The following is a 25,197-nucleotide window of genomic DNA, read 5'->3' as shown; positions in this document are numbered from 1 at the left end:
GAATCATTCATCGTGACATAAGTGCAACCCTTCCACAAATTGCTGCAGATTTCATTTCTAAGCTATCAACAAGTGTCAGCGCGCGAACCATTCAACGAAATATGATAGATATGTGCTTTCGGAGCGGAAGGCCCACTCATGTACCCTTGACTGCACGACGCAAAGCTTTACCCTAAAACCAGGGCCGTCAATATTGGCATTAGACTGTTGATGACTGGAAACATGTTACGTGGTCGGACGAGTCCCGTTACAAATTGTATCGAGTGAATGGACATGTCTATCTCGTGGGCCCCTACCACCACGGCACAACGCGTCCCCAGGTTGCGGATAGGGGATACGGCCTTTAGATATGAAGGGTAGCTGCGAATACAAAAAAATAAGCAGTTGCGGACAGCCGGTGGGGAGCAGGCGATGGCGTGATGAACCATCCCTGTTTCTTCTCCTCTTACTATCAAATCTATTCATCAAGAATCAGCAACATTAATGGGAATGGGTCCCTTTGAAGTAAAATATTCCGGAGGTAAACTAGGTTCCCATTCGGATCTCCGGGCGGAACCTACTTAAGTTTGAACAGGCCATGAACGTTCCAGACATTGTTAGACGAATTAGATAGATGCGATGTAGACATTGAAGCTATTCAAGAAACTCAGTGGCAAGGGGAGGGTAGCATACAGAGGGGTAACTATAAATTTTTCTGTGGAGATGCGGAAGCTCATAGTTTCGGAACAGATTTCGCAGTACAGACAAAAGTGCTACACGCAATCAGAGATTTGAGGTTCATTGGCGACCGACTATCAGTTATAGTGTTGTCCGTCTGGTGGAATAGTAATTAATGGACACGCACCAACTGAGGACACTGAAGAGGTTGTTAAAGACGGATTTTATGAAGAACTAGATCAACTTTTGGATGAGTTCTCCTCGTGCAATATAAAATTAATCATAGGTGATTTTAATGCGAAGATAGGGAAGGAGGAAGCATTCCGGCCTACAATTAGGAAAGAAAGTTTGCATAACATTTCGAATGGTAATGGCACAGGGGTGGTTAATTTTGCTGTTTTAAAAGACATGATTGTTGAGAGCACATATTTCAAAAGGAAGGACATTCATAAACCAACTTGGGTCTCTCCGGATGGACACACCCGAAACCAAATTGATCATGTTCTTGTAGATAGGAGATGGCACACTAGTATAGAAAATGTTAGGACTTTCAGGTGAGCAGACTGCGATTCTCATCACTTTCTTGTAGTTGCCAAAGTTCACCAACGGCTATCTACTGTAACATCAAGGTGTCACAATGCAGAACTTGTTAGGTTCGACACTGACAGGCTAAATGATGAAAACTTTAGAAAAAGGTACATGATAGAAATTTCAAATAGGTTTGATGCTCTCAGTACACACGAAGATCAAGAGAGGATGTAAATAAACAGTGGATCACTTTGAGGAATAATATCAAAGAGGCAGCGAAGGTCACAATAGGTATAATTAAGAAGAATAGGAGGAACCCGTGGTTTGATGATTAATGCAAGAAATTGGTAGAGGAAAGGAGAAAAGCGCGATTAGATTGGGATAGAATGGGAGACACAAAACGAGAGCAGTTCTTAAACATGAGAAAGGAAGTTGGTCGTAGGCTACGGGCAAAGAAGAGGGATTATTTGAGTAATCAAATCAAAAAGTGGAAACAAACAGTAAAACAAAAATCATTAGGGAACTTTACCTAGACATAAATGGTTATAGGAAGGGGTTCAAGGCTAGGACAAATGCACTTCGACGGGATGCCGGGGGAATACTGACAGACCCCAGTGCTATATTAACCAAACGGAGGGCGTATTCTGAGCATCTATTAAATGTACACCAGGAAGCAGGAAATGAGCAGGCGTACGAAATACATACAGAAGAACTCCAGATACCTGAGCCAACGTTAAAGGAAGTAAGAGATGCAATCAAGAAATTGATAAACCATAAAGCACCAGGATCAGATTGCATAACTGCATAATTAGTTAAAAATGGGGGACAGAAATTGGTGGAAGTAGTTCACAAAGTGATAACTAAAATATGGAACAAAGAGATGGTACCTGAAGAGTGGCAGAAATCGATGTTGATCCCAATTTTTGAGAAGGGCGACAAAATGGATTGTAGTAATTATAGAGGGATATCGCTATTACCAGTATGTTCTAAAATTTTCTCGAATATTCTGCTAAGCAGGCTTACACCATATGCAGATCAAATTGTGGGGGATTACCAAGATGGCTTTCGGAGGAACAGATCAACTATAGACCAAATATTACCCTGCGTCTAATTTTGGAAAAGAAATGGGAATACAATTAACCAGTTCATAATCTTTTCATAGATTTTACAAAAGCATATGATTCAGTATTGCAATCAAAATTGTACAGATTTCTTTTGGAACTTGGAATACCAAAGAAGTATGTTAGACTTACAGAAGCGAGTTTGAAAAACACAAAAGGTAGATTACGCGTGGGGAAATTGGAGTCAGAAGAATTTGTAATAAAGAACGGACTTAAGTAGGGAGATGCCCTGTCTCCGCTACTTTTTAATTTAGCCCTAGAATATACTGTACGAATGGCAGCAGATAATTCAGAGGGTGTGGAGTTAAATGGAAATATTAAGATATTAGGGTATGCAGATGATCTAAAAATCTTTAGCGATAGGAAAGGATCTGTAACAGCAAATGCGAATGCGTTAATCAAAGCTAGTGAAGATGTAAGTCTAACGATAAGTGAGGACAAAACTAAATACCTGGTTACTACTCGAATGCCAACAGCAGTAGATCAGGAAATGTTAAGAGATGGAGACATGCAGTTTGAAAAAGTAAACACATTTAAGTATCTAGTCGCGGAAATCACTTCGAGAAATGAGATTGAATCCGAAGTGAAGCAGAGAGTACGGGCGGGAAATGCGTGCTACTTCTCACTGAATAGATTACTTTCATCACGGATATTGTCAAGGAATTTAAAAATTAGAATATACAACATTATTATTCTACCAGTTATGCTGTATGAGTGGGAGACCTGGTCTCTCACTACGCAAAATGAAAAGCCCTTTCGAGTATTTGAAAACAAAATTTTTAGGAAAATTTTCGGAGCAAAAAGGGATGACAATAGCGGAGAGTGGCGAAAACTGCATAAAGAAGAGGTTCACGAACTCTATTCAAGCCCTGACATAATCAATATTATTAAATCACATAGGCTGCGATGGGCGGGTCACGTAACTCGAATGGATGAGGACAGGGCAGCGCGCAGAGTACTGGTAGGGCACTAAGAGGGTAAACGTCCTGTGGGGAGACCGAGGCGTAAATGGGGGGACAATGTGAAGAATGATTTGAGGAGCCTAGGTATTGAAGGTGAATGGAAGGAAATAGCCCAAGATAGGGACAGATGGCGAAAATACGTTGCTGCGGTAATGGACTCTCGAGTCCGGTATGACCAGTGAGTGTGTGAGTGAATGGACATGTACGGGTATGGAGACAATCTCATGAATCCTTGAACCCTGAATGTCAGCAAGGGCTGTTCAAGTTGGTGGAGGCTCTTTAATGGTGTGGGGCGTGTGCTGTTGGGGTGATTTGTGACCCCTGATACGTCTAGATATGACTCTGGTAGGTGACACGTACGTAAGCGTCCTGTCTGATCACCTCCATCCATTCGTGTCCGTTGTGCCTTCGGACGGAATTGGGCAATTCCAGCAGGACAATGCGATATCTCACACGTCCAAAAATGCTACAGAGTGGCTACAGAAACACTCTTCTGAGTTTAAACACTTCCGCTGGCCACCAAACTCCCCAGACTGAACTTTACTGAGCATATCTGGGATGTCTTTCAACGTGCTGTTCAGAATAGATCTCAAGCCCTCGTACTCTTACGGATTTATGGACAGCCCGAGCAGGATTCATGGTATCAGTTCCCTCCAGCACTACTTCAGACATTAGTCGAGTCGATGTCACGTCGTGTTGTGGCACTTCTGCATGCTCGCTGGGGCCCTACACGATATTAGGCATGTGTATGAGTTTCTTAGGCTCTTCAGTACATTTAAAGTTCGAAAGACTAACATCGTCACTGGTACGTAGTGATCGCAATACTTTAGTAATACAAAAATTAATTTCCATCTCCATTGCTGACGTGCTACTCGAAACTACACTTTTAATAACTGATTATGTTGCGCAAGGCATTGCAACAGGTCGCAGGTTAAGAAAACTAATTTGTGGTCGAGATGGAAATTAATTTTGGATGTAACTTCATCGTTTTCAGCAAATACTATTGAATTGTAATGTATCATCTTTCTTCCAAAGTATCGGTTTGTTCCATGAGAATAGAATGTTATTGAAGAAGGGGTAGCCGCGCGGGATTAGCCGAGCGGTCTCAGGCGCTGCAGTCATGGACTATGCGGCTGGTGCCGGCAGAGGTTCGAGTCCTCCCTTGGGCATGGGTGTGTGTGTTTGTCATTAGGATAATTTGGGTTAAGTAGTGTGTAAGGTTAGGGACTGATGACCTTAGTAGTCAACTCAAATAAGATTTCATACACATTTGAACATTTTTTTTTTGAAGAAAGGTTACATCACTTTGCCAACAACAAGGGAAAACATTTGATCATTAAAATTAGAGCCGGTCGCGGTGGCCGTGCGGTTCTGGCGCTGCAGTCCGGAACCGCGGGGCTGCTACGGTTGCAGGTTCGAATCCTGCCTCGGGCATGGGTGTGTGTGATGTCCTTAGGTTAGTTAGGTTTAAGTAGTTCTAAGTTCTAGGGGACTTATGACCTAAGATGTTGAGTCCCATAGTGCTCAGAGCCATTAAAATTAGAGGAAAGTACTGGTTCTTTTACTCTTTCCTTGCTGCCTAAGAGATTCAGTAAGAGATTGCGAATTTTATTTCATTGTCATGTAACATATGCTGCAGGCCAGGATGTCGTCGTTACAATACAGCGAGCTTAGTGTCTAGAAAACGTGTTGCTGTTAACTGCGAATACATATGAAATTGCTTATATAACAATAATCATACTTCGTATAGAAACACAGAATGCAGGTTCGACATACAAATGTTAAAATGAGAAGACGATAGGGTGCTTACAACGCGCAATCGTCGGGTCGTTAAACGGAGTACGTCCAACTAATTTAAAAGGCCAAAAAATATGCAAAAAGCTTCATTAGTCCAGGACTGCACCATTATGTACTATGCTACAAAATAAAAACTAAATAATTCATGCAGCATTATTACTTCACAACAGAACTCAAGATACCGGAATAACACAACACTCTATCCCGTGGCTTAGCAAGAAAGGATGAAAATAATTACTACATTTTATTATCTTAACTAAAAGTATCAGAAGACTTTCACAGACATGACGTTTATCATCAACAATTTAATCTCATTTTCCCTTGGAAGATTGTATGAAATTCTGTCAGGTAGATGCTTGTAATTAAACCATTTGCTACAATGTGTATACATAGCGTAAAAGCTCTAAAATTCTATGCTATGGACATTGTTGTTAACTGAAATTGATATACTCGAGCTCCACTTACAGAGTTTTTAGTAAGGTACTCTATTACTTTGTATTTGAACCTCTGAGTATTTCCTAAGCAAGTGCTCACTACACTGCAGTCATGTGACGACAAAAAAAAAGTTTCACCGGGAATACAATGTAATATGAGTGCAACGTCCTAAACATTGTACACTTTTGCCCGCTCATGACACTGGCGTACTTCACTCTCTGCATTGGTAAAAATCTGTGTGACTATGCGATGTTGTAGTCATTCTCATGCAAATATCTCACCATTCTATGGAGCTGCCGATTTCCCAACACTGGAGTTGTATCTTCGGGAGGCTAAACAACGAAACTTGCAAACAGTTATCGACCTGACAGAAAATGCTAAGAATTTTCGAAGTCTCGTTAAATCAGTAAACTGATCAAAATCATTTGACCATACACTCAGCGACATTGTGGCGTCGAAACAAAGGATGAAAGAGAGAAGCCTTTTCGCAAAATTGGTTCACAAAGTTATAGTATCTACTGGTCAACAAACATTAATGCAAGTTAAACCACTGGATACTTGCATATCACAATATATTTTAAAATGTACGTACATGTAAATGAACAACTGCACCGATTTAAACCAAACGTGGTACACATATTACTTGCTATCTGGAAAGAAGTACTGTGGGGTTAAAGACCATCTACATCTGATTGGGATGGGAATGAAAAGGGGGTGACATAGAAGCATAACTCATTGACATCTGGAGCAATTTCAGCCAAATTTGTTCGGTACAGGACTCGTAACTTGTATATTGATACTGTGAGATTAAGATGCCCCATTACCAATAGGGGTGCCGATGTGAATGAGAATCGGTGACATGAAAATATTCGAAAACGGCCTATTGATATTTATTTCCCGTATTTCCATGAGATACTTTTAAAAATACGAAGTTCAATGTGTCTATGTTCGACGTGTCAACCAGGTCACCAGAACGCGAGCTACAGCGAGCCAATAATTTTGTCACAGTATTTCAGGACCTACGATCGAGCTACACGGCTGAATACACACCATTTCTGGAATCTTACAGTGTAAAATAGCAGAGATTCAGACATGTATATGTGTGCTATATGTGTCAGATACGTATGTGTTCGACATCTTCTCCCAAGCCCTTGGTTCGATTTGAACTAATCTAATTACACATATTGCTTACTGTCTGGAAAGAAATACTTTGTGGGTGAAAACTACAAATACCCACTTGAGTGGCGTTGCTGGTGATGGACAGAGAAGGATGGGAGGAGAAGGTAGATAGATAGAGAGAGAGGATGATGAGATGCTTAGGCATATAGGGTCAAGCAAATGGGCACAGAGAGAGGAGGACGAGGTGGTCAGAGGCAGAGGAGGAGATGGACAAAGGGGGGTGGAGGAGGAGATGAATGGGAGAGGGGAAGGAGGAGATGGACTGAGAGAGGGTTACGAAGTGGTGCAGAGAGACAGGGAGGGGATGAAGAGATGAATAGAGACGTGAGGGATGGATGGAAAAGGGGTAGGAGGGGGAGGAGGAGAAGGAGGAGGAGGGCGTGGACAGAAAGAGGGGGGAACAGGACATGGACAGAGAGAGGAGGAAAGAGATGAACTAACAGAAGACTGCAATAAATAAATACCAGGCAATGCTGGATTTCTCAGCTAGTACATATTTGAAAAAGATGTTCTGCAAGTAATTGAACGAAGTGGAAGTAACTGAAACTTAAAGTTACCGAAGTTCATCGGCTATCACAGGAGGAAGTCATTGGAATTTATAATAACGTGAGGATGTACCAATAGCGTTCAACACAACATGGACCACGCTAGAACACACATTCGAAGGAAATATTTCCATCAACAGCAGTTGGGAGCAGCGAACAGAATCTGAGGTTGTGGTGGAGTCGCTAAACCTACGATACCCATGGTCTCTGTCACTGATGCGTTGATAGCAAAGATGTAAGAGTACATGGAAGACAGTGTCAAAAAGAATGAAATCAAGTAGTTTTTGCGTGTACTTTTATCAACAGTTTCCTTCAGTTAACGTCAACGAAGCTTGTGAGAGATGCAGTCGTAATACACTGCTGTGTTTATACTTCCATGGGCACCTGGAGTATTTCAATGCTTTCTGGTCATTTATAAGGAAGATGTTTACTATAATGCACGATTGTGTAGTTAGTAGCCATAATAATAAGGTATGCCTGTAATAAAAGCAGGCGCACTGTTAACTTCATCTACATCGCGATATGGTTACACACTCAAAAGCATTTATTCAAAATAGCTAATACTGCCTGTTTAAGCCCTTGTACTTACAACTAAATTCTCTAACTACAGCCAGGTAGCCGTGTGTATGCGACTGCGCAGTGAGCCCGATGTTTTGCCCTTTGCCCGCAGACGCCGACGTGCAGGACGATGACGACGACGACACCGGCGGCGTGGGTGGCGGCCGGCACGGGCGGCATCCGAGTGGTGGCGGAGGCGTCGGGGGTGGTCCGGCCAGCCACGTGCGCTACGTCACCAGGAACGTGAGTACCGCCACACGCCCAGCCTCTGCTCACACCGCCCACCATCGGGGATGCCTCAACTGCCACTGCCAGTGTCACCCTCGCACAGCCACCTGTCTCACATACTTACGCGTCAGAGAGATTAGTGGACAGGCTTCCAGAAGTTTACCGTAGGATGTTTTGTCTACAGGAGAATTCACACATAAACTCACATCTACACACCCACCCACCCACCGACACACAAACACACACACACACACACACACACACACACACACGCTCAAACCCACACAAACATACACAAATCGATTTTACAACGATAGCGGAATTTCTAACACAGAGAGAAATGTGCATTCTTTTATGTAAATGAAACATACACGAAAAGTTGGGTTCTAGCCAGGACACCAAGTGTTGCTCATGGCGATAGAGTCATGAGTCAACATCGTAACAGCCCTAGACAAAGCTTCGCCATTTCAATTGAGCAGCTTCTCCTCATTCCCTTCACCTTTATATGGCACAAACCCCAGCCACCCTCCTGATTATATTACTCTGTGGCAAATACCTCTGATTTATACGCCAACTATGCTCACATAATATGCACTAACAGTCGCATTTAATGACACATTTGCGGACTTTCAGTTGCCACTACCAGCAATGGAAGTGAATTTCGCCAATAGATATTTGTAACTGAGAAATTGAGCCATGGATGCTGCGGTTTTAATGGTATTCCATTGTGTTGCAACACAATGGAAGTAGATATAAAACACTCAGGAAAAAGCAGAATATTAAGTAAGTTAATATACTCAGTATGCTCGCATTCTCATGTGTTTCAGCGGATATTGAACACTCCTCTACTCTGTGAGAGTACCATCTTCGATTGGTATACGAAACAAATCGTAAATTTTAGTAGTTGTGTTAAGCTCCAAAAATTCTCAGACAAATATCTTTCAAACAATGATTTTCTATAATTATAAATGCAAGCAATCATGTCCTCTGTGGGCAAAAGATTTTGTGGCACCTCAAAATAATATGTATCACTGATCATGTGAATACTTCTGTGGCTTTAAGTAAGCGTTCTACACCAGCATACTACATTTCATCGTATGGAGAGAGGTGTAAACTATGTACTATACCTTTCATTTAGTTTCATAACTATTACATTCATATATTATGCATGGCAATAACGAGTGTCGGTAATTCTTCCATGCCTGCTCGATTTTCTCTATTCTATTTCTTTAGTGTAAGCCGTAAGACGAGATACTTGGTAAAGTATGAAATGGGTTCTATGTCTACTTTTATAGCACTTACTCTCAAATATTTAATTGTAATCCCTTGAGTGATATTCAATATCAGTCACATAGCTTCTCCCAACCGAGTTATCTATTCATTTCTGCGACTTACGCAGACTGGAGAAACCCACGACGAAATGTGCAGTTCTGGACCCGGTACACTGACACAAGCTGCAAAACTCCGTCATCGATATTCGTCGGACAACCTTCACGTACTTGGATACACTTACTATTATTCCCATGAGTCTCTGCTCTGCCATTGTCTTGTTTACTTTGGCTGCCAGACTTGCACCAAGCGTTGATGATTGGTTGGGTAGGTTTCCTGCAATTATATAATTATGATCCCTCCTTGTGTCTAATGGTGTCGTACGTGAACAGCCTCACAGAATTGCCAATATAATACTGTAAGTTTCTTAAGTCGGAACATAAACGTTCAGATCACACGTCCTTATGGACCCGTACAAACTGTTGACGCTCCTTCCCTCGAAAACAACGCACACAGGTTTTCTCTCGAAGAGGTTTTATGTCCAATCATGGAGTTCGTATAATACTGAGGTCCACTAACATTTGCGGGGCAATAGTGAGGAAATCAGTGAGACGATTTCTGCCTGTAAAGATAGACAATGTGTCCCTATTCATCACACAGTTTCTTATCCAGAAACTGAGACCGCTCTTCTGACTCGTTTGGTGCTGTCATCCACGAGTTCCTCTCCTGTGCCAAAGTCTTCATCTTCAGTAGCACTTGCACCCTACGTTCTCAGTTCGCTCGATGTATTCCAATCTCTGCCTTCTCTTACATTTTTTACCCTCTTCATTTCTCTCTAGTACCACGGAGATTATTCCCAAATGCCTTAACGCATGTACCATCATCTTGTTCCTCCTTCTTGTCAGTGTTTTCCAAGTGTTTCTTCTGCGGTTTGGTTTAGAACTTCCTCATTCCTCATCTTATCAGTTCACCTTACTTTCGACATTATTATCACCACATCCCAAACGCTTCGATTCTCTTCTGTTTCGGTCTTCCCACTATCCATGATTCACTACCGTACAATTCTGTGCTCCAAACGGATATTCTCAGAAGTTTCTTCCTCGAATTAAGGCCTATGTTTGATACTAGTAGACTTCTCTTGGGCGGGAGTGGCCTTTTTTTCGTTGTTGGTTTTTTTCTTATGTCCAACTTCCGTCGTCCACCATGGGTTATTTTGCTTCCAAGGAAACAGAATTTCTTATCTTCGTGTACCTCATGACCACCAATGTTGATGCTAAATTTCTTGCTGTTCTCATTTCTGCTACTTCTCGTTACTTTTGTCTTTTCCCAGAATACTCTCACTCCATATCCTGTACTCATTAGATCATTTCATTCAGTAGATCCCGTGATTCCTCTTCACTTTCACTGAGGATACCACTGTCTTCAGCGAATCGTATCATTGATACGCTTTTATGCTGAAGTCTAATCTCAGCCTTGATCCTTTCTTTTATTTGCGGCATTGTTTCTTCACTGTATCGGTTGAACAGTCGGAAAGAAAGACTACATCCCTGTGTTGCACTCTTTTCCATCCGAGCACTTCACATTCGGTCTCCGAGTCTCATTGCTCCCTCTTGCTTTCTGTACAAATTGTAGAAGAGACGCCTTTCCTACTGTTCTTAGAATTTCGAACATTTTGCACCATTTCTCACTCTCCAAACCTTTTTCTAGATCATCAAATTTTATCTTGATTTTGCTTCCTCTAACAAACACAAAATCGGAGCTGCCTCTCTGTTGCCCTTACCTCTTCCAAAGCCTCTATTTTCTTTTTCTGTATATTAATCTTGTCAGCAGCGTGGACGTATGAGATGTCAAGCTGATTGTGTAGCAGTTGTCGCAAATATCTTCCCTTGCTATTTTCGAAACTTTGCGGATGATATTTTTCCAAGAGTCTGACGGTACATCAACAGTCTCATAAACAGGTGTTTGGTTGCAATTATGCCCCCCCCCCCTTTCCCAAATGATTTTTGAAATTCCATGTCATCTACCCCTTTGCTTTATTTGATCTCAAGTCTTCCAGAGCTCTTTCACATTCTAATACTGGATCGCCCATGTCTCCCTTACAGACTCCACTTTCTTCGTCTATAAAGTCATCCGACAACTCCTCCACGTCATAGAGGCCTTCAGTGTACCCTTTCCACCTATACGCTCTTTCCTCTGCGTTAAAAAGTGAAATTCCACATTGCACTCCTAATGTTACCCCCATCAGTTTCCACATTACCGAAGGTCGTTTTGACATATCCATGTGCTGAGTCAGTCTTATCGTCTGTGAAAATTTCTTCACATTTTTTCTGTAGCTATTTCGCCTTGGCTGTCATGCAGATCCTGTTTATTTCATTCATAAGTGATTTGTATTGCCTTATTCCCGTCTTATTTTTGTACCTCCTCCTTTCGTCGATCAGTTTCCTATGTTATCGAAGGATTCTACAGTTACCTTCCATGTACTGTCTAACTCCTGTAAGTGATTTTTTAGAGTTGTCCACTCCTCTTAAACTGGCTAGCCTACTGTAATATTACTTAACGTCGTATCCATATCCTTTGTTAAATTCACACATCTTATCATTCTTCAGTGCTTCAGTATCACATTTCCTTCCACACTGATTCGTCCGTACAACTTCTTAAACTTCTGTTGCTCTTCATCATTTCTAAATTTCGATCTGAGAGTATCCTTGCTCATGGGTACGCCTTAAAAACCAGTATCTTATGTCGGAAACTCTGTCTGACCGTGGTGTAATTGAGCTGGAACATCCTTGTATCTTTTCTAAGTATATCTCCTCCTCTTGTGATTGTTGAACTGTTTTCGCTATTACATGTGAAACTTATTGCAGAACGTAACTAGTCTTTCTCTTCGCCCATTCCTTCTTCCAAACACTTATTGTCCAACAACCATTTCATCTTCTTCCTGTTCCCCCGAGTTCCAGTCCCCCATGATTATTAGATTTTCATCTCCCTTTACATACTGAAATATCCGATCCATAGCCTCATATATTTCCATATCTGTCTCTTATGCTTGGACGACTGCATGTATACCTGAACTATAATCGATGGCGTTGGTTTGCTGTTGAATCTGATGATAACAACCCGATCATTGAAGAGTTCACAGTAACTCACTCTCTGACCTACGTATTCCCTTGCACATAACGAATACTTCTCCCGTTATACCATTTTCTGCTATTTTTGATGGTTCCCTAAATTTTTCTCATCAGAAATCCTTATCTTCTTTCCATTTCACTTCACTGGCCTCAACTGTATCTAGAATGTGCCCGCCTTTCCCTCTTCAGATTTTCTAGTTTTCCTACTACGTTCAAACTTTTGACATTCAATTAATTCTTCGGCTCGTAGAACGTTATCCCTTCGTTGGTTGTTCATTCTTTGTCTAATGTTCAGCTGCCCCTTGAAGGTTTAAGGTTTTCCCGTAATAAACACTGAATGAGTTCAGGATAGTCCTCCTTGGGTTTGCTTAAGCTGTTAAGAGTGTCTAAATCACGTTACACAGTTAGCTCCTGACCAAGGCAGCATCTCAGGTACTACATCCCGTCACTATCATATATTCTACAATTGGCTTTACCCTTTACTAGACTGTCGCACCATGGAATTGCTGATTCAACCATCATTTAAGAGGGTCTCATCTCAGTTGATTTTATCAATTCACTAGTAAAACCATCCTTTTATTTTGTCCTCGGACATAATCGTCTAAAGTCTCACTCTCGGTTGCCGCCGGAGTACACGCGCTCTTGTCACGTGAAACATATTGTGCGACGCATATCCCCGATGATTAACCAGCAAACGTTTATTTGCGAGCCCGAATCTGTTTTCTTCACTGAAACACAACATATTCTTATGTCTCACAAGATTCACTTTCCGCAATTACGCTGAAACTAATTGTTGAAAACTAATTGTTGATGCCCTGTAGCTACATAAGAAATTCCACGAAATTTTATAATATTCAAAAGTTGAAGCCAGTAAGCCACAAGGTCAGAATGCAAGCACTATAACTCTTCATTTCCAGCTTCCCCGCACTCCACAGCAATCTGCTACTTTCAGACAGGCCTTGTCGGAGGTTTATTTCCAAGTGTTATTTCCAACAGCTTCTAGAAAACATCTACCTTCAGGAGAAACTCACTAGCCATCAAGACAGCCTTGCACGTACCGAAAAACAATTAATTCAATTGAATTAACCCTGCTTACTTTCTTTAAAATAAGCTAGACCTGTATGCTCTTTAGAGGCATAGCGACCGGAGTAGTTTATAAGGACACAATACTCATAAATTATTTACCGCTATTACCATTTTAAACCTAAGTTCTATTTTCCCATAGCCGGTTACATTTGTGCCAGGGTTATATGATTCCAAAACTAGGTGCATCGCGAATGAATTATTTGAATGGCAAATGCTTGATAGAATCATCCTAGGAAACCAGCCACATATTTGTCTAACTTCGATTAAAAATTGTAGCACCAAACTGGTGATATTCGACAACGTGCGAAGTATCGGAACTACACTGTCCTGACGACTTTGGCTCTGGAAATAACAGTATCTATAGTATTCCTATGACTGGAAGTGGTTTTTCACATAAAAGCTTTCATCTCTATTATGGCTTATGATGCGCTGAAATTGCAGTTTTCCAGGCCAGATCTATACCTCCCTTACGACGGACATAGAGTTTTTTTTTTTTTTTTTGCACACACTGGAACACACGCCACAGTAACTTTACATGCCAGTCACCTTATAAGTCTGCTGATTACAGGGAACTTATCACACATCCCCTACTAAATACAATACTTCACCAGTAACTGAATGCTGGTGACACCAAAGAATACTGAGCGAAAATCTGCGATTGATTGACATGCTCCACTTGTCACTTGTAGTTCATATGATGGCACCAGTGTGTGTTAGGAAGAAAAATGTAATCATCTTATAAATGACCAGCTATTAACAACACGATCGCAGCGATTATGTTACTGTCACCCTGCATAAAAATCAGTCTTGGTTCCACAGGCACACACAATTGTCGCTTACGATCTGTATGTTAAAGACTATGTATGTTTTTGTAAATCAAGAGGTTCAGCCACCCATCCGTGGGTTATAGTCGAGGGAGGAAGATGGTCAATTGAGAATAATCATATACAGTAGATGGTGTGCTGTGTGAGGAGCCATTTAAAAAATGCAGTGCTAAATTGAAGTCATAAGAAATGTACAAGATCTTAATACTAATAACTGGCTTTTCAGATCTACGTTGATACACTTCCTTGTAGAAATACCATCTGCAATTGGAATAAAGTATCTCCATTCAAACACATTCTTTTGTTGGATCCTATGGAGATGTCTTTTAATGATGAATCACAGTCATGGCACTCTCATATCACGAAACAAGACACCTTTTTCGAACTTGTCTCCTGAGGTCACCATACAGCAAACTCCTGAATGATTTTAGACATTCTGTCTACATCTTGTAAGTGTTCCTCACTCACTGCCTCATCCTCCCTACAGCTTTGTCTATGTGATCATACCAAATTTAAGTTGGAACTGAGCAGATGTCGGAGAGCGCTGTATCCAGCGTATTCTGCATCCCATGGGGAAACAGGACAGGACAGGACAGGACAGGACAGGACCATGTTCTGACCATTAGGTGGAAATGGGAACATGTTGTAGTAGCTCCGCCAGCTGTGTACAGTATGCAAGGCCAGTGCCAAACGAAGATTTCTCTTACTGGAAGAAGTAGTAGAAAAGGCAGTACGAGCAGTTAGATCGGTGCTTCCTATTGGGAAAACTTGGAAGACTCCACATCATATGGGAACTGCAAGAAGGACAAGGGTTTTGCTACCACATTGCTGTGCATTTCTAAACTACATACAGATACTGTAGTCTGAAGGAGATCTGCATCCCTCAGGGCCCATTCTTGTACGCCACCCAAAAATTCTCTATATCATCATTATTCTGTACCGTCCAAAAGAGGAAAAACTACAAATGGAAAACTTGGCTAACGTCACCTGGTAGATAATTTGCTAAGGTATCACTGCATTCCTCTCTTCTGATATGTCTAAAACAATACCGCCAGTGTCCTGAGATAAAGAACATGTGGCAATGCTATTAAATATACAGGCACTGGTCCAGTGGAGCAGGTAGGTAGTGATTGAGGTCTCGTGCACAGGCCAGCGTGACGTTTCTTGGCCTGTACTGTAGGAGGATGATACACCACAGACCTCCAATCACAAGCAGAGGGTTCTTGTGTTGTTGTCTCATAAGCAGTTTGATGCATTGTTTTTCTACTGTAACACGCAGAAGCAGTGCATGACTACAGTTTTGTACATCATCACACATTTTGTTTTCTCACCATGACTTCGAGGGTTGTGTCAGGTGCTAAACCGGCTTTAACACTTTTCAGTCGATTGACTCTCACAGAAACTTGGACATCACGTGATGTAAATTATGATGTTCTCGAAATCCACAAGATGGTTCAAATGAAACAGAGAGGTGGTGTTTCTTACTTACAAAAGTATGGAGGACATCCAACAAGTGGAAACTGGAAGAGTTTGCGACATTGTGGAGCATTTCCAAACAGCTGCCTGAAGGTGATAACCTCCACTTTTAATTTCATCTTCCACAGTGACGGGATAGCAAATGTCTAGGTTGTTCATTTTGAAGAGACCAACACCACTCATTCCTCAAGTTGCATACACGTACGAGGTCACTGTTTTGGTGCTGGCCATACTCATAAGGTCTTGCCTCCAGCAAGACTCTCTCCATCCCAAACAAGTGGTGTTAGTCAATCATTATGTGGTAATCAACAGTGTACCAGTGGACAGATGGGATGGAAAAGATACAGCTGATATGGACAATGTACTTTAATAAGCACCACAATCCATAGCGCTATCAATTTTAGCAATTTTAGCAGTTTTTGATTTATTGCAATGCTGAGCAATGAGACGGCAGCATGCTTCCCAATTTCTGTACCTCAATAAACCACCCCTCCAGTGCTCAGTGGGTACTATATAATAGATTGCGAATGTAGATAGATAATTGTGCAGTACGTCCATTCATAGTTAATTCTCGAACATATACACCAAAGTATACCAGGCAGCGAGTCATACCAAAGTGGTTATATTTCTAGCACTTCGATCATAGTGTGTAATTTACATTTACGATTGCCCATTTTCCCTATGTGGATGGGAGTCATGGATTATTCTACCATTCATTCAATAAAGCTGCAGATTGAAATATCTTCCTGCACTGTCTTTGACCAACTGTCCATGCAACATTGTCCCCTATTTAATTTGCAGCTGACCAGAAATAGCATTGTACTATGCCCACTAGAGCCCATGTCTCGTGAAGGAACAGATTGAGCTGGTCGATAACTCCTATTCAGCGAAGACTGTTCCAGACTAATCTTACGGCTGCCACACAAGAGCACAAGATCTTTCCAGATGAGTGCATTCAAGGAGATTAGCATACCTTATACAGTAGGTATGAAAGTGTTTTGATGATACACCAGGCGAATAAGAAGAAACGTGTGGTTTATGCATGATAGAGCTCCAGACGGAAGGAGTTTGAAGCATGTAATCTAAACCAACTATACTGTAAATTCTAATGAATTGTTCTAGTGTCTGGGGCCAGTACCAAGAAGATATCGTAAAGTGAGAAACCATTATAGAACATAAACACATGCACTTCTAAGTTTACATGGTTGTGCACTTAAAAACCCTACAATGTTAAAACGGAGAGAAGCGGGAGAGTTGGGTCATGTGAAGCCTCCACAACACGTGGACAGTCACTGACGATACAGAAAACAGAGACAATGGACTGTAGCTGTAGAATATGTCCTTAGAAGTGAGTGGATGCATTCGAACATAGCGCTCTACAATACCATCCCACCGCAAAACAGTTCATTTGCGCTAGGCGTTGACAATTCTACTACATTTAGAAGCAATTTTAGAATACGTTTCGAGAAGAGATTTCATGATCGCATGGGCAAAAGTGACAATTACGAAAATTGAAGGTAAATAAGTATCAGTTTAGGTAAAATACACCAAAATGCAGGGAAATTGAGGGAGGAAGAGGTAGTTCTTGCATGTCCTCTGCCTGGAAATATTCACGCACATGTGAACGAGTATATGACACCAAGAGAAATACGAGAAAAGAGTGATGTGGGAGCAACTGGAGCCAGGGAAACAGTCATTTGTTATCGACAGCGATAAAACGACTGTAATACAATTTTTTACGTATTTTACCACCAAATGTAGAGTTATAGCTATTGGCTATCATCTTAAGGATTTCTGTAAGGTGTCCTCAGCTAAAGAGTGTCGTATTATCAGCGTTCTATTTCTGGTCAGATTAATTAGGGTAATATCAACAGCAGCACAAAATGGCGTAACAGCAGTAGAATTCGTTATGAGTAGGAAGGCAGCGCAGAGAGTGTGCTACTGCAGACAGTTCAGTTACATGGTTCTTCTTATCAGAATCGACAGCAAACCAACACCAACAACGATACTTAAGGTACACATGTCGACGTCGCAAGTTGAAGATGAACATATAAAGAAAGTATATATGGATACTGAAAGGGTAATACCATACGTAAAGGGAAATGAAAATATAGTAATCATGGGGTACTGGAATGCAGTTGCAGGGGAAGGAGTAGAAGAAACTGTTACAGGAGAATATGGGCTTGGGACAAGGAATTAGAGACGAGAAATATTAATTGAGTTCCATAATAAATTTCAGCTGGTAATGACAACTATTCCTTTCAAGAATTGCAACAAGACGAAGTATACTAGGAAACGGTAGGGTGATACGGGAAGATTTCAGTTAGACTGTAACATGGTCAGACAGTGATTCCGAAATCAGATATTAGATTGTAAGGTGTCCAGAGATGCAGATAAAGACTCAGATATCGGTGTAATTGCGATGAAGACTAGGCTGAAGTTTAAGAGACAAGTCAGGGGGAATCAATACACAAACATGTAGGATACGGAAGTACTAAGGTATGACGAGAAATGCTTGAAGTCCCTATGGCTGTAGATACATAAATAAGGAATAGTTCAGTAGGCAGTACTGTTGAAGATGAATGGACATCTCTAGAAAGGGAAATCACAGAAGTTGAAAAGATAAGTGCGAAAAAATCATGGGTAGCAGAAGAAATACCTTAGTTGATCGATGAAAGACGGGGGTACAAAAATGTTCAGGGAAGTTCAGGAGTACAATAATACAAGTCGCTGAGGAATGAAATAAATAGGAAGTGCAGGGAAGCTAAGACGAAATGGATGCATGAAAAATGTGAAGAAGTCAAATAAGAAATGATGTCGAAAAGACTGACTCTGTTTATAAGAAAGTCAAAACAACCATTGGGGAATTAAACGCAAGGGTGGTAACATTACGACTGCGACAGGAAATCCACTGTTCAATACAGAGGAGAGAGCGGATAGATAGAAAGAGTACAGTGAAGGCATCTATGCGGGAAAATTTGTCTGATATGCCGATTTAAAAGAGATGGAATATCCAGCATTAGAATCAGAATTTAAGAGGTCTTTGGAGGACTTAATATCAAATAAGGCAGGAGGGATAGGTAAAATTTCATCAGAATTTCTAAAATCATTGGTGTAAGTGGTAGCAAAACGATTATTCCCGTTGGTGTGTAGAATGTATGAACCTAGCGCCATACCGTCTGAGTTAAGGAAAAATATCATCCACACAATTCTGAAGACTGCAAGAGCTGACAAGTGCGAGTTTTATCGCACAATCAGCTTAACAACTCGTGCATCCAAGTTGCTGACAAGAATAACATACAGAAGAATTGCGGATGTATTAGATGGCGATTAATTTGGTTTAAGGAAAGGTTAAGACACACAAGAGGCAATTCTAGCGTTGCGGTTGATATTTGAAAAATCAAGACACATTCATAGCATTTGTAGACTTAGAAAAATCGTTCGATAATGTTAAACGGTGCAAGGTGTTCAGAATTCTGAGAAAAATAGGGGAAGGGTGAGGTGCGTAATACACGACACGTACAACACCCAAAAGGGAATAATAAGTGTGGACGATTAAGAACAAAGTGCACAGATTAAGAAGGGTCTAAGAGAGGGTCTTTCGTCCCTTCTGTTCAGTCTGTACATCGAAGAAGCAAGGATGGAAATAAAAGAAAGGTTCAAGAGTGGAATTAAATATCAATATGAAAGTATATCAATGATACAATTCACTGATGACATTGCTGTTCTGAGTCAAAGTGAAGGAGACTTTATCATCTGCTGAATGGGACGAAGAGTCTGATGGGTAGAGGATATGGATTGAGAGTGAATCGAAGAAAGACGAAAGTAACGTGAAGTAGCAGAAATGATAACAGCGAGAGATTTAACATCAGGATTGATGGTCGCAAAGTAGATTGAGTCAAGAATTCTGCTAACTAGGCAACAAAATGACCAATGACGGATCGTGCTAGGAGAACATCAAAAGTAGACTAGCACTTTCAAAGAGGACACTCCTGGCAAATGGAAGTCTAGTAGTATCAAACATAGGCCTTAATTTGAGGAAGAAATTTCTGAGAATGTACGTTTGGAGCCCAGCAGTGTGTGGTAGTTAAACATGAACGGAGGGGGGGGGAAGTGGAACAGAATAAAATCGAAGCACTTGGGATGTGGGGCTACAGACGATTGTTGAATATTAGGTGGACTGATAAGGTGAGAAAATGAGGAGGTGATGCACAGTATCAGAGAGGAAAGGAATATGTTGAAAACTCTGATAAGGAGAAAGGGCAGGATGGTAGAGTATCTGTTAAGATATCAGGGAATGACCTCCATGGTACTAGAAGGAGCGGTAGAGTACAAAATATGTAGAGGCAGACGTAGATTGGAAAACATCCAGCAAATAACTGAGGGCGTAGGTTGCAAGTGCTACACTGAGATGAAGAGGGTGGCACAGGAGTGGAATTTGTGGTGCACCGCATAAAATGAGTCAGAAGCCTAGAAGAAAAAAATACCTGTGGAGGAACTGCAGTATACAACTACAGAATGTATTGCGTGTTTGGCCCTCACTAACAAACAGTATTGACAATGTGCTTCCCTGTACTGTCCAGTCACAACCATGCGGCATCATCTAACAGTTATCCTACAAAATAGTTGCTGCATGGCTTTTAACAACATTCCACTGTATATGTGTTGAGTTATTAGTGATACATGCCAGCTGACTGTTGTCTTCGATGCTTTCCTGGAAAGGAGAACCCTCAGCCTCTAAATTGACATGGATCTGCATTAAATAATTATAGAAAGTAGATGGAGTGATCAGTTGAGACAGGTTGTAATGAAGAATGATATAATGTAGACAGATTATCCATTATAGATAGATAGATAGATAGAGAGAGAGAGAGAGAGAGAGAGAGATGCAGCAGCATCTCCCTCTCATGCTGCTGCATGGCCTTTATCGCGCATTTAACAGTTTTCTCCCTTTGTTCTCTTGGGTTGCATTAGTTGCGTAGTATTGACTCATTTACGGATGATTGTTCTGTGTGACTTAGAGCGCTATCTACCTGCTGTCTTTAATAGGAAACATGTCCATACCACAGTCAACAGAGGACTTCTGACACTTGTCTGGTGAATCATGTCCATCCATGAAAAACCTATTGCAGCACACTCCTCTAGACGAACGATGTTTATGCTAAATACTCCATTTCTCTGCCACATTTGAATCACAGAAATCGAGTGTTCATTTTCATAACTGCAGCGATTCTAAGTTAGTGACAGATGTTTCTGAGGTACTTCAAATGCACTGTATTCATTTTATTCATGATTTTCCTGGTTAAAGTGCTACTGTGGTATAGCGTCTAATTTCACGTGTCAAAGGCCACGGCTACGAGTTTGTCTGTTTCCTTGTAAGATGCATTTTCTATCGTTGACGATCATTTTGTAGGACTGATGTGAGCATAGTACAAATTCTGAACCGTAATCGTATGTGAACAATGGGTGTTATACACCTCTCTAAAGCTGTATTGTACATGTATCACAAAGAATCGTGTTTTCTTTGATGAAGAAGAAAGTAGTTTCATCATCTTAAAATTTGTCACCATGGTGAATGGGATAGAAATCTTCCAAGGTGAACGTATGGTAGACGTTGGACGTACATGTCGTGTATTAGTGTGTTAAGAGCGTTGCAGCCTACATGACTAGTATTTCGGAAACCACGTGACTTTAATATTATAGCGTGTTTAAGTGCAGAACCGTGTAGCTTTAGCAGTGTGTCGATCATTTCTCTCTTGACGATATCTTCTTGGTATTGGTCCCAGACACTAGAAAAATCGTTTGGAATTGATAGCGGAGATGTTTTAGGTAAAATGCTTCACACTTCGTCCATTTGGAGCTCCATCATGCAAAAACCACACGTTTCTTCTTCTCAGTCTTTTATATCATTACAACACTCTCATATCTGCTATACCCAGATAAGCGGTGCTAACCTCCTCAACTTGCACGAGTCTGGAAAGATGTTGTTCACTTGAATGGGTGCTGTGAGTCAGATTGGCATTGAGCAGCCTTTGCTGAGTAGCAGTTATAGATTCATCTCGATCTATTTCCTTATGAGACATGGAATGTAGCAGGTGAAGTACCCACCAACTTATGGTCAACTGCAAATTAAATCGGTGACTGTGCTGCATACACAGTTGGTCAAAGACAATGCAGGAAGATCTTTCAATTTCAAACTTTATCATATGAGTGAAAGAGTACTCTGTGACTCTCATCTACATAATGAAATACAGGCAATCGTAATCTTAAATGACACACTTTGATCGAAGTGCTAGAACTATATAGATAACTTAACATCATTGGTATAGGACGCTGTCTGGAATAATTTGGTGTATATGTTCTAGAATTAACCGTGAATGGAAGTACTGCACTGTCAACCATCTACATTATCAATCTTCTATATGGTACACCTCGAATTAATGGAGGGGTTGTTTGGTGATGATACAGAAAATAGGAAGCATGTTGTCATGTCATTGACTGGCGCTGAAAGTGTGGAAAAAGTGGTAAAATTGCTAAATTAGAGAGCACTATTAACTATGGTGCTTATTACAGTACATTGTCGCAACGGATCAAAACGTGTTAAAGACGGTTCAGCACTTGACATAGAGCTCGAAGTCGTGGTGAAGAAACTAAATGTAGGATAGTGTACAAAACTGTAGTCATACACTGATTCTATGTGTTACAGCTGGAATACAACAGCTTATGAAGTAAGAACATAAGGAGCCCGTCCTTGTGGTTGTTAGAGTATGGGATATGGTACTCCTATATTATGGGCGATGGAACTATACACTTTCGTGCGAGTTACTTCGATCACTATCTATCAGCTCCATTGGACCAATGCGTGTATATATAATAGGATCGCCCGATATTCTTGGTGTGAGCACAGTATATGTTTTCGATATATCGAAAGAGAGGAAGGCCAGTTTTGTAATGGATTATATTAGCAAAGTTTTTGTAGTTTGTAGTTTTTCTCTGCTGGTTGGAATAAAATAACTGGGATAGATATAATGTCTGAGTAACATACGTGAATGCACCCTGAGGGATGCAGATCTGCTTTGGACTTATGTATCAATATTCAGTTAGGAAACACACCACAGTGTGGTAGCAAATTCATTGTCCATCTTCCAGTCCCCATATGATGTGCATTCCTCCTAGCTTTCCCAGTACGAAACACCAGTGTAACTGCTTGTACTTTCTGTTCTGCTATGTCGTGTTGCAGGAGAATAATTCGTTTGGCGCTGTCTTTACACACTGAACATAGATGGCATAGCTACGACAATTTGTTCCCATTTCCACCGAGTGGTCAAAACATGACCTGTCACATTAACCCAGCTCACCCAGTTTCTCCATGAGATACAGATTGTGGTATATATGGTGCTCTCTGACTTCAGCTCAGTTACCACTTAAACCGGAACGTTCATGTGGACAAAACTGCAGGTTGTTAGGAGCAATGACTGAGAAACACTTACAATTTGTAGAGATACAGTCTAAAACCACTTGGGAAGTCTGCTGTATGGTGTACTCAGCAGATAGGTTCGAGAAAGGTGACTCGTTCCGGGATATAAGAGTGCCACAAATATGTTTCACTATTGGCTCTGATCACTAAAACATATCCCCTTAACATCCAACGCAAGCGTGTGGTTGAATGGAAAAACTTTATTCCAAATCGGAATTTCTACCAGAAAGTTTAGTGCTATGGATCTGACAGCCAGCATATTGATCATAGAATGTTGTACTTTCCTTACGACTTCATTCTAGAACTGCGTTTTGTAAATGATTCCTCGCACAGCGCAGCATCTTCTTTAGGTCCAGAATGAGATTTTCACTTTGCAGCGGTGTGTGGACTGACATGAAACTTCTTGACAGATTGAAACGTGTGCCGGACCGACACTCGGTCCGGCTTTAATCTGGTAGAAAGTTTCATCTTCTTTAGGTGAATGTTCTCAATCAACCATCATCTTCCCTCGCCTATAGCCTTGCAGATATATCGCAGTACGTCTGTTGCACTGTCTACATGTTATCCAGATAGAATGCGTTACAGATTGTGTTCGTTAGCGTAAGAAATACCTAGGAGCGGCATGAAGGTATTGCAAATTTCGGCTTAGTACCACGTTTCTCAGCCGAATTGCTTTCTAAATAAGAAGGGTGATTTTTTGAAGATGTTACACGGCTGGCAACGTGTACCCACACTTTCGGCCAGTTAATACAAGCCTCGCTATAACCGCCTATATTTAATATCGTGCATTTGTGTGGAGGACCACTTCATTAGGAAGCAGTAGCATACATCGATTTATAAAGCATCTATAGTTCTTAACATGGATATCATTACTGATTCTTGTGTGTGCCTTTGAGACGAAGACCACTTTTTCATGCAGGGTAGCAATAGCATGGTCTTTTCCAGCGTGTTTTTTATAGCAGGTAGTTTATAAGACGATTACGATAGCCACTCTCTTCCTAAGACACACTGGAGCCACTGCCAAGAAAAACAAATGGAGCATGTCCATCGATCGTAGATTTACGCCCAATATTGTTTGGTGTCACCAGCATTCAGTTATAGGCGAAGTGTTGTGCTTAGTAGTGGATGTGTGATAGATTCTCTGTGATCAGCACTCTTATAAAGTGACCGGGATGTAAAATTACTGTGGTATTTGTTCTGACTTACGTGAAGGAGATGACTGTGAGGTCATAAGGGAGGTATGGATTTGATGTGGAAAACAGCGATTTCAGTGAATCGATAGCATAATGGGAATGAAAGAATATCGTCAAAAATTATTTCAAGTCATAAGAATGGTACAAATATTTATATTTCCAGAGCCACAGTCACCAGGAGGAGACATTTCAGATGCTTTGCTATTGTCGATTGTCACCAGATTGGTGCAACGAAAGTAATATTTAATTGGAATTACACTGATAAATACGTGGCTTGTTTCCTCGCACGATTTGGCCTGGCATGTGGGTGCTTGGCAGGGGTACCCAGTGACCAGAGCGAATTGACATTTCCAGCGTAAGGCGCGAGCCATCGCTAAGCCTCAGGAACTGGTCAGCTGGGTGAATAGCGAACTAATACTCACCTTGGGTTTGGCTGCCTCTGCGATCGTGTGTGTTGAAAGTCTTCTCCGATTTTTATGTCGACATTTGAGGCGATCCAGCATGGTGAGTATTGGCACCGGATGTGTTGATTACATCCAAATTCGAGCCATTCCGGTCATCCAGGACACCAACTATGAGCAAGTGATCTTTTCCAGTGGGCACAGTCTGACTAAAATCGGGCGCTATCGCCAAGGCATTGGGACACGAGCGTGTGTTATGTCAGAGCATTTCAGGGATCTCCAATGTCTAGCCATGACAACTATTACTACGGACTGGATTGTGGTTTAAGTGTG

The 25,197-nt window shown here is 41.2% G+C and overlaps 1 protein-coding gene across 1 annotated transcript in view; it reads left to right on the top strand.

The window, feature by feature from the left end:
• The window catches only part of LOC126260602 (nephrin-like), a 769,721-nt gene that overhangs the window by 725,695 nt on the left and 18,829 nt on the right, over nucleotides 1-25,197 (top strand). The window contains exon 13 of the mRNA XM_049957938.1: nucleotides 7,895-8,025. Coding sequence (XP_049813895.1) covers nucleotides 7,895-8,025 — 131 coding nt within the window. The remainder of the gene's footprint in view (nucleotides 1-7,894; nucleotides 8,026-25,197) is intronic.

This window comes from Schistocerca nitens, chromosome 5 (genome assembly GCF_023898315.1).
Source record: "Schistocerca nitens isolate TAMUIC-IGC-003100 chromosome 5, iqSchNite1.1, whole genome shotgun sequence".
NCBI lineage: Eukaryota > Metazoa > Arthropoda > Insecta > Orthoptera > Acrididae > Schistocerca > Schistocerca nitens.
This window is presented reverse-complemented; position numbering and strand designations above follow the sequence as displayed.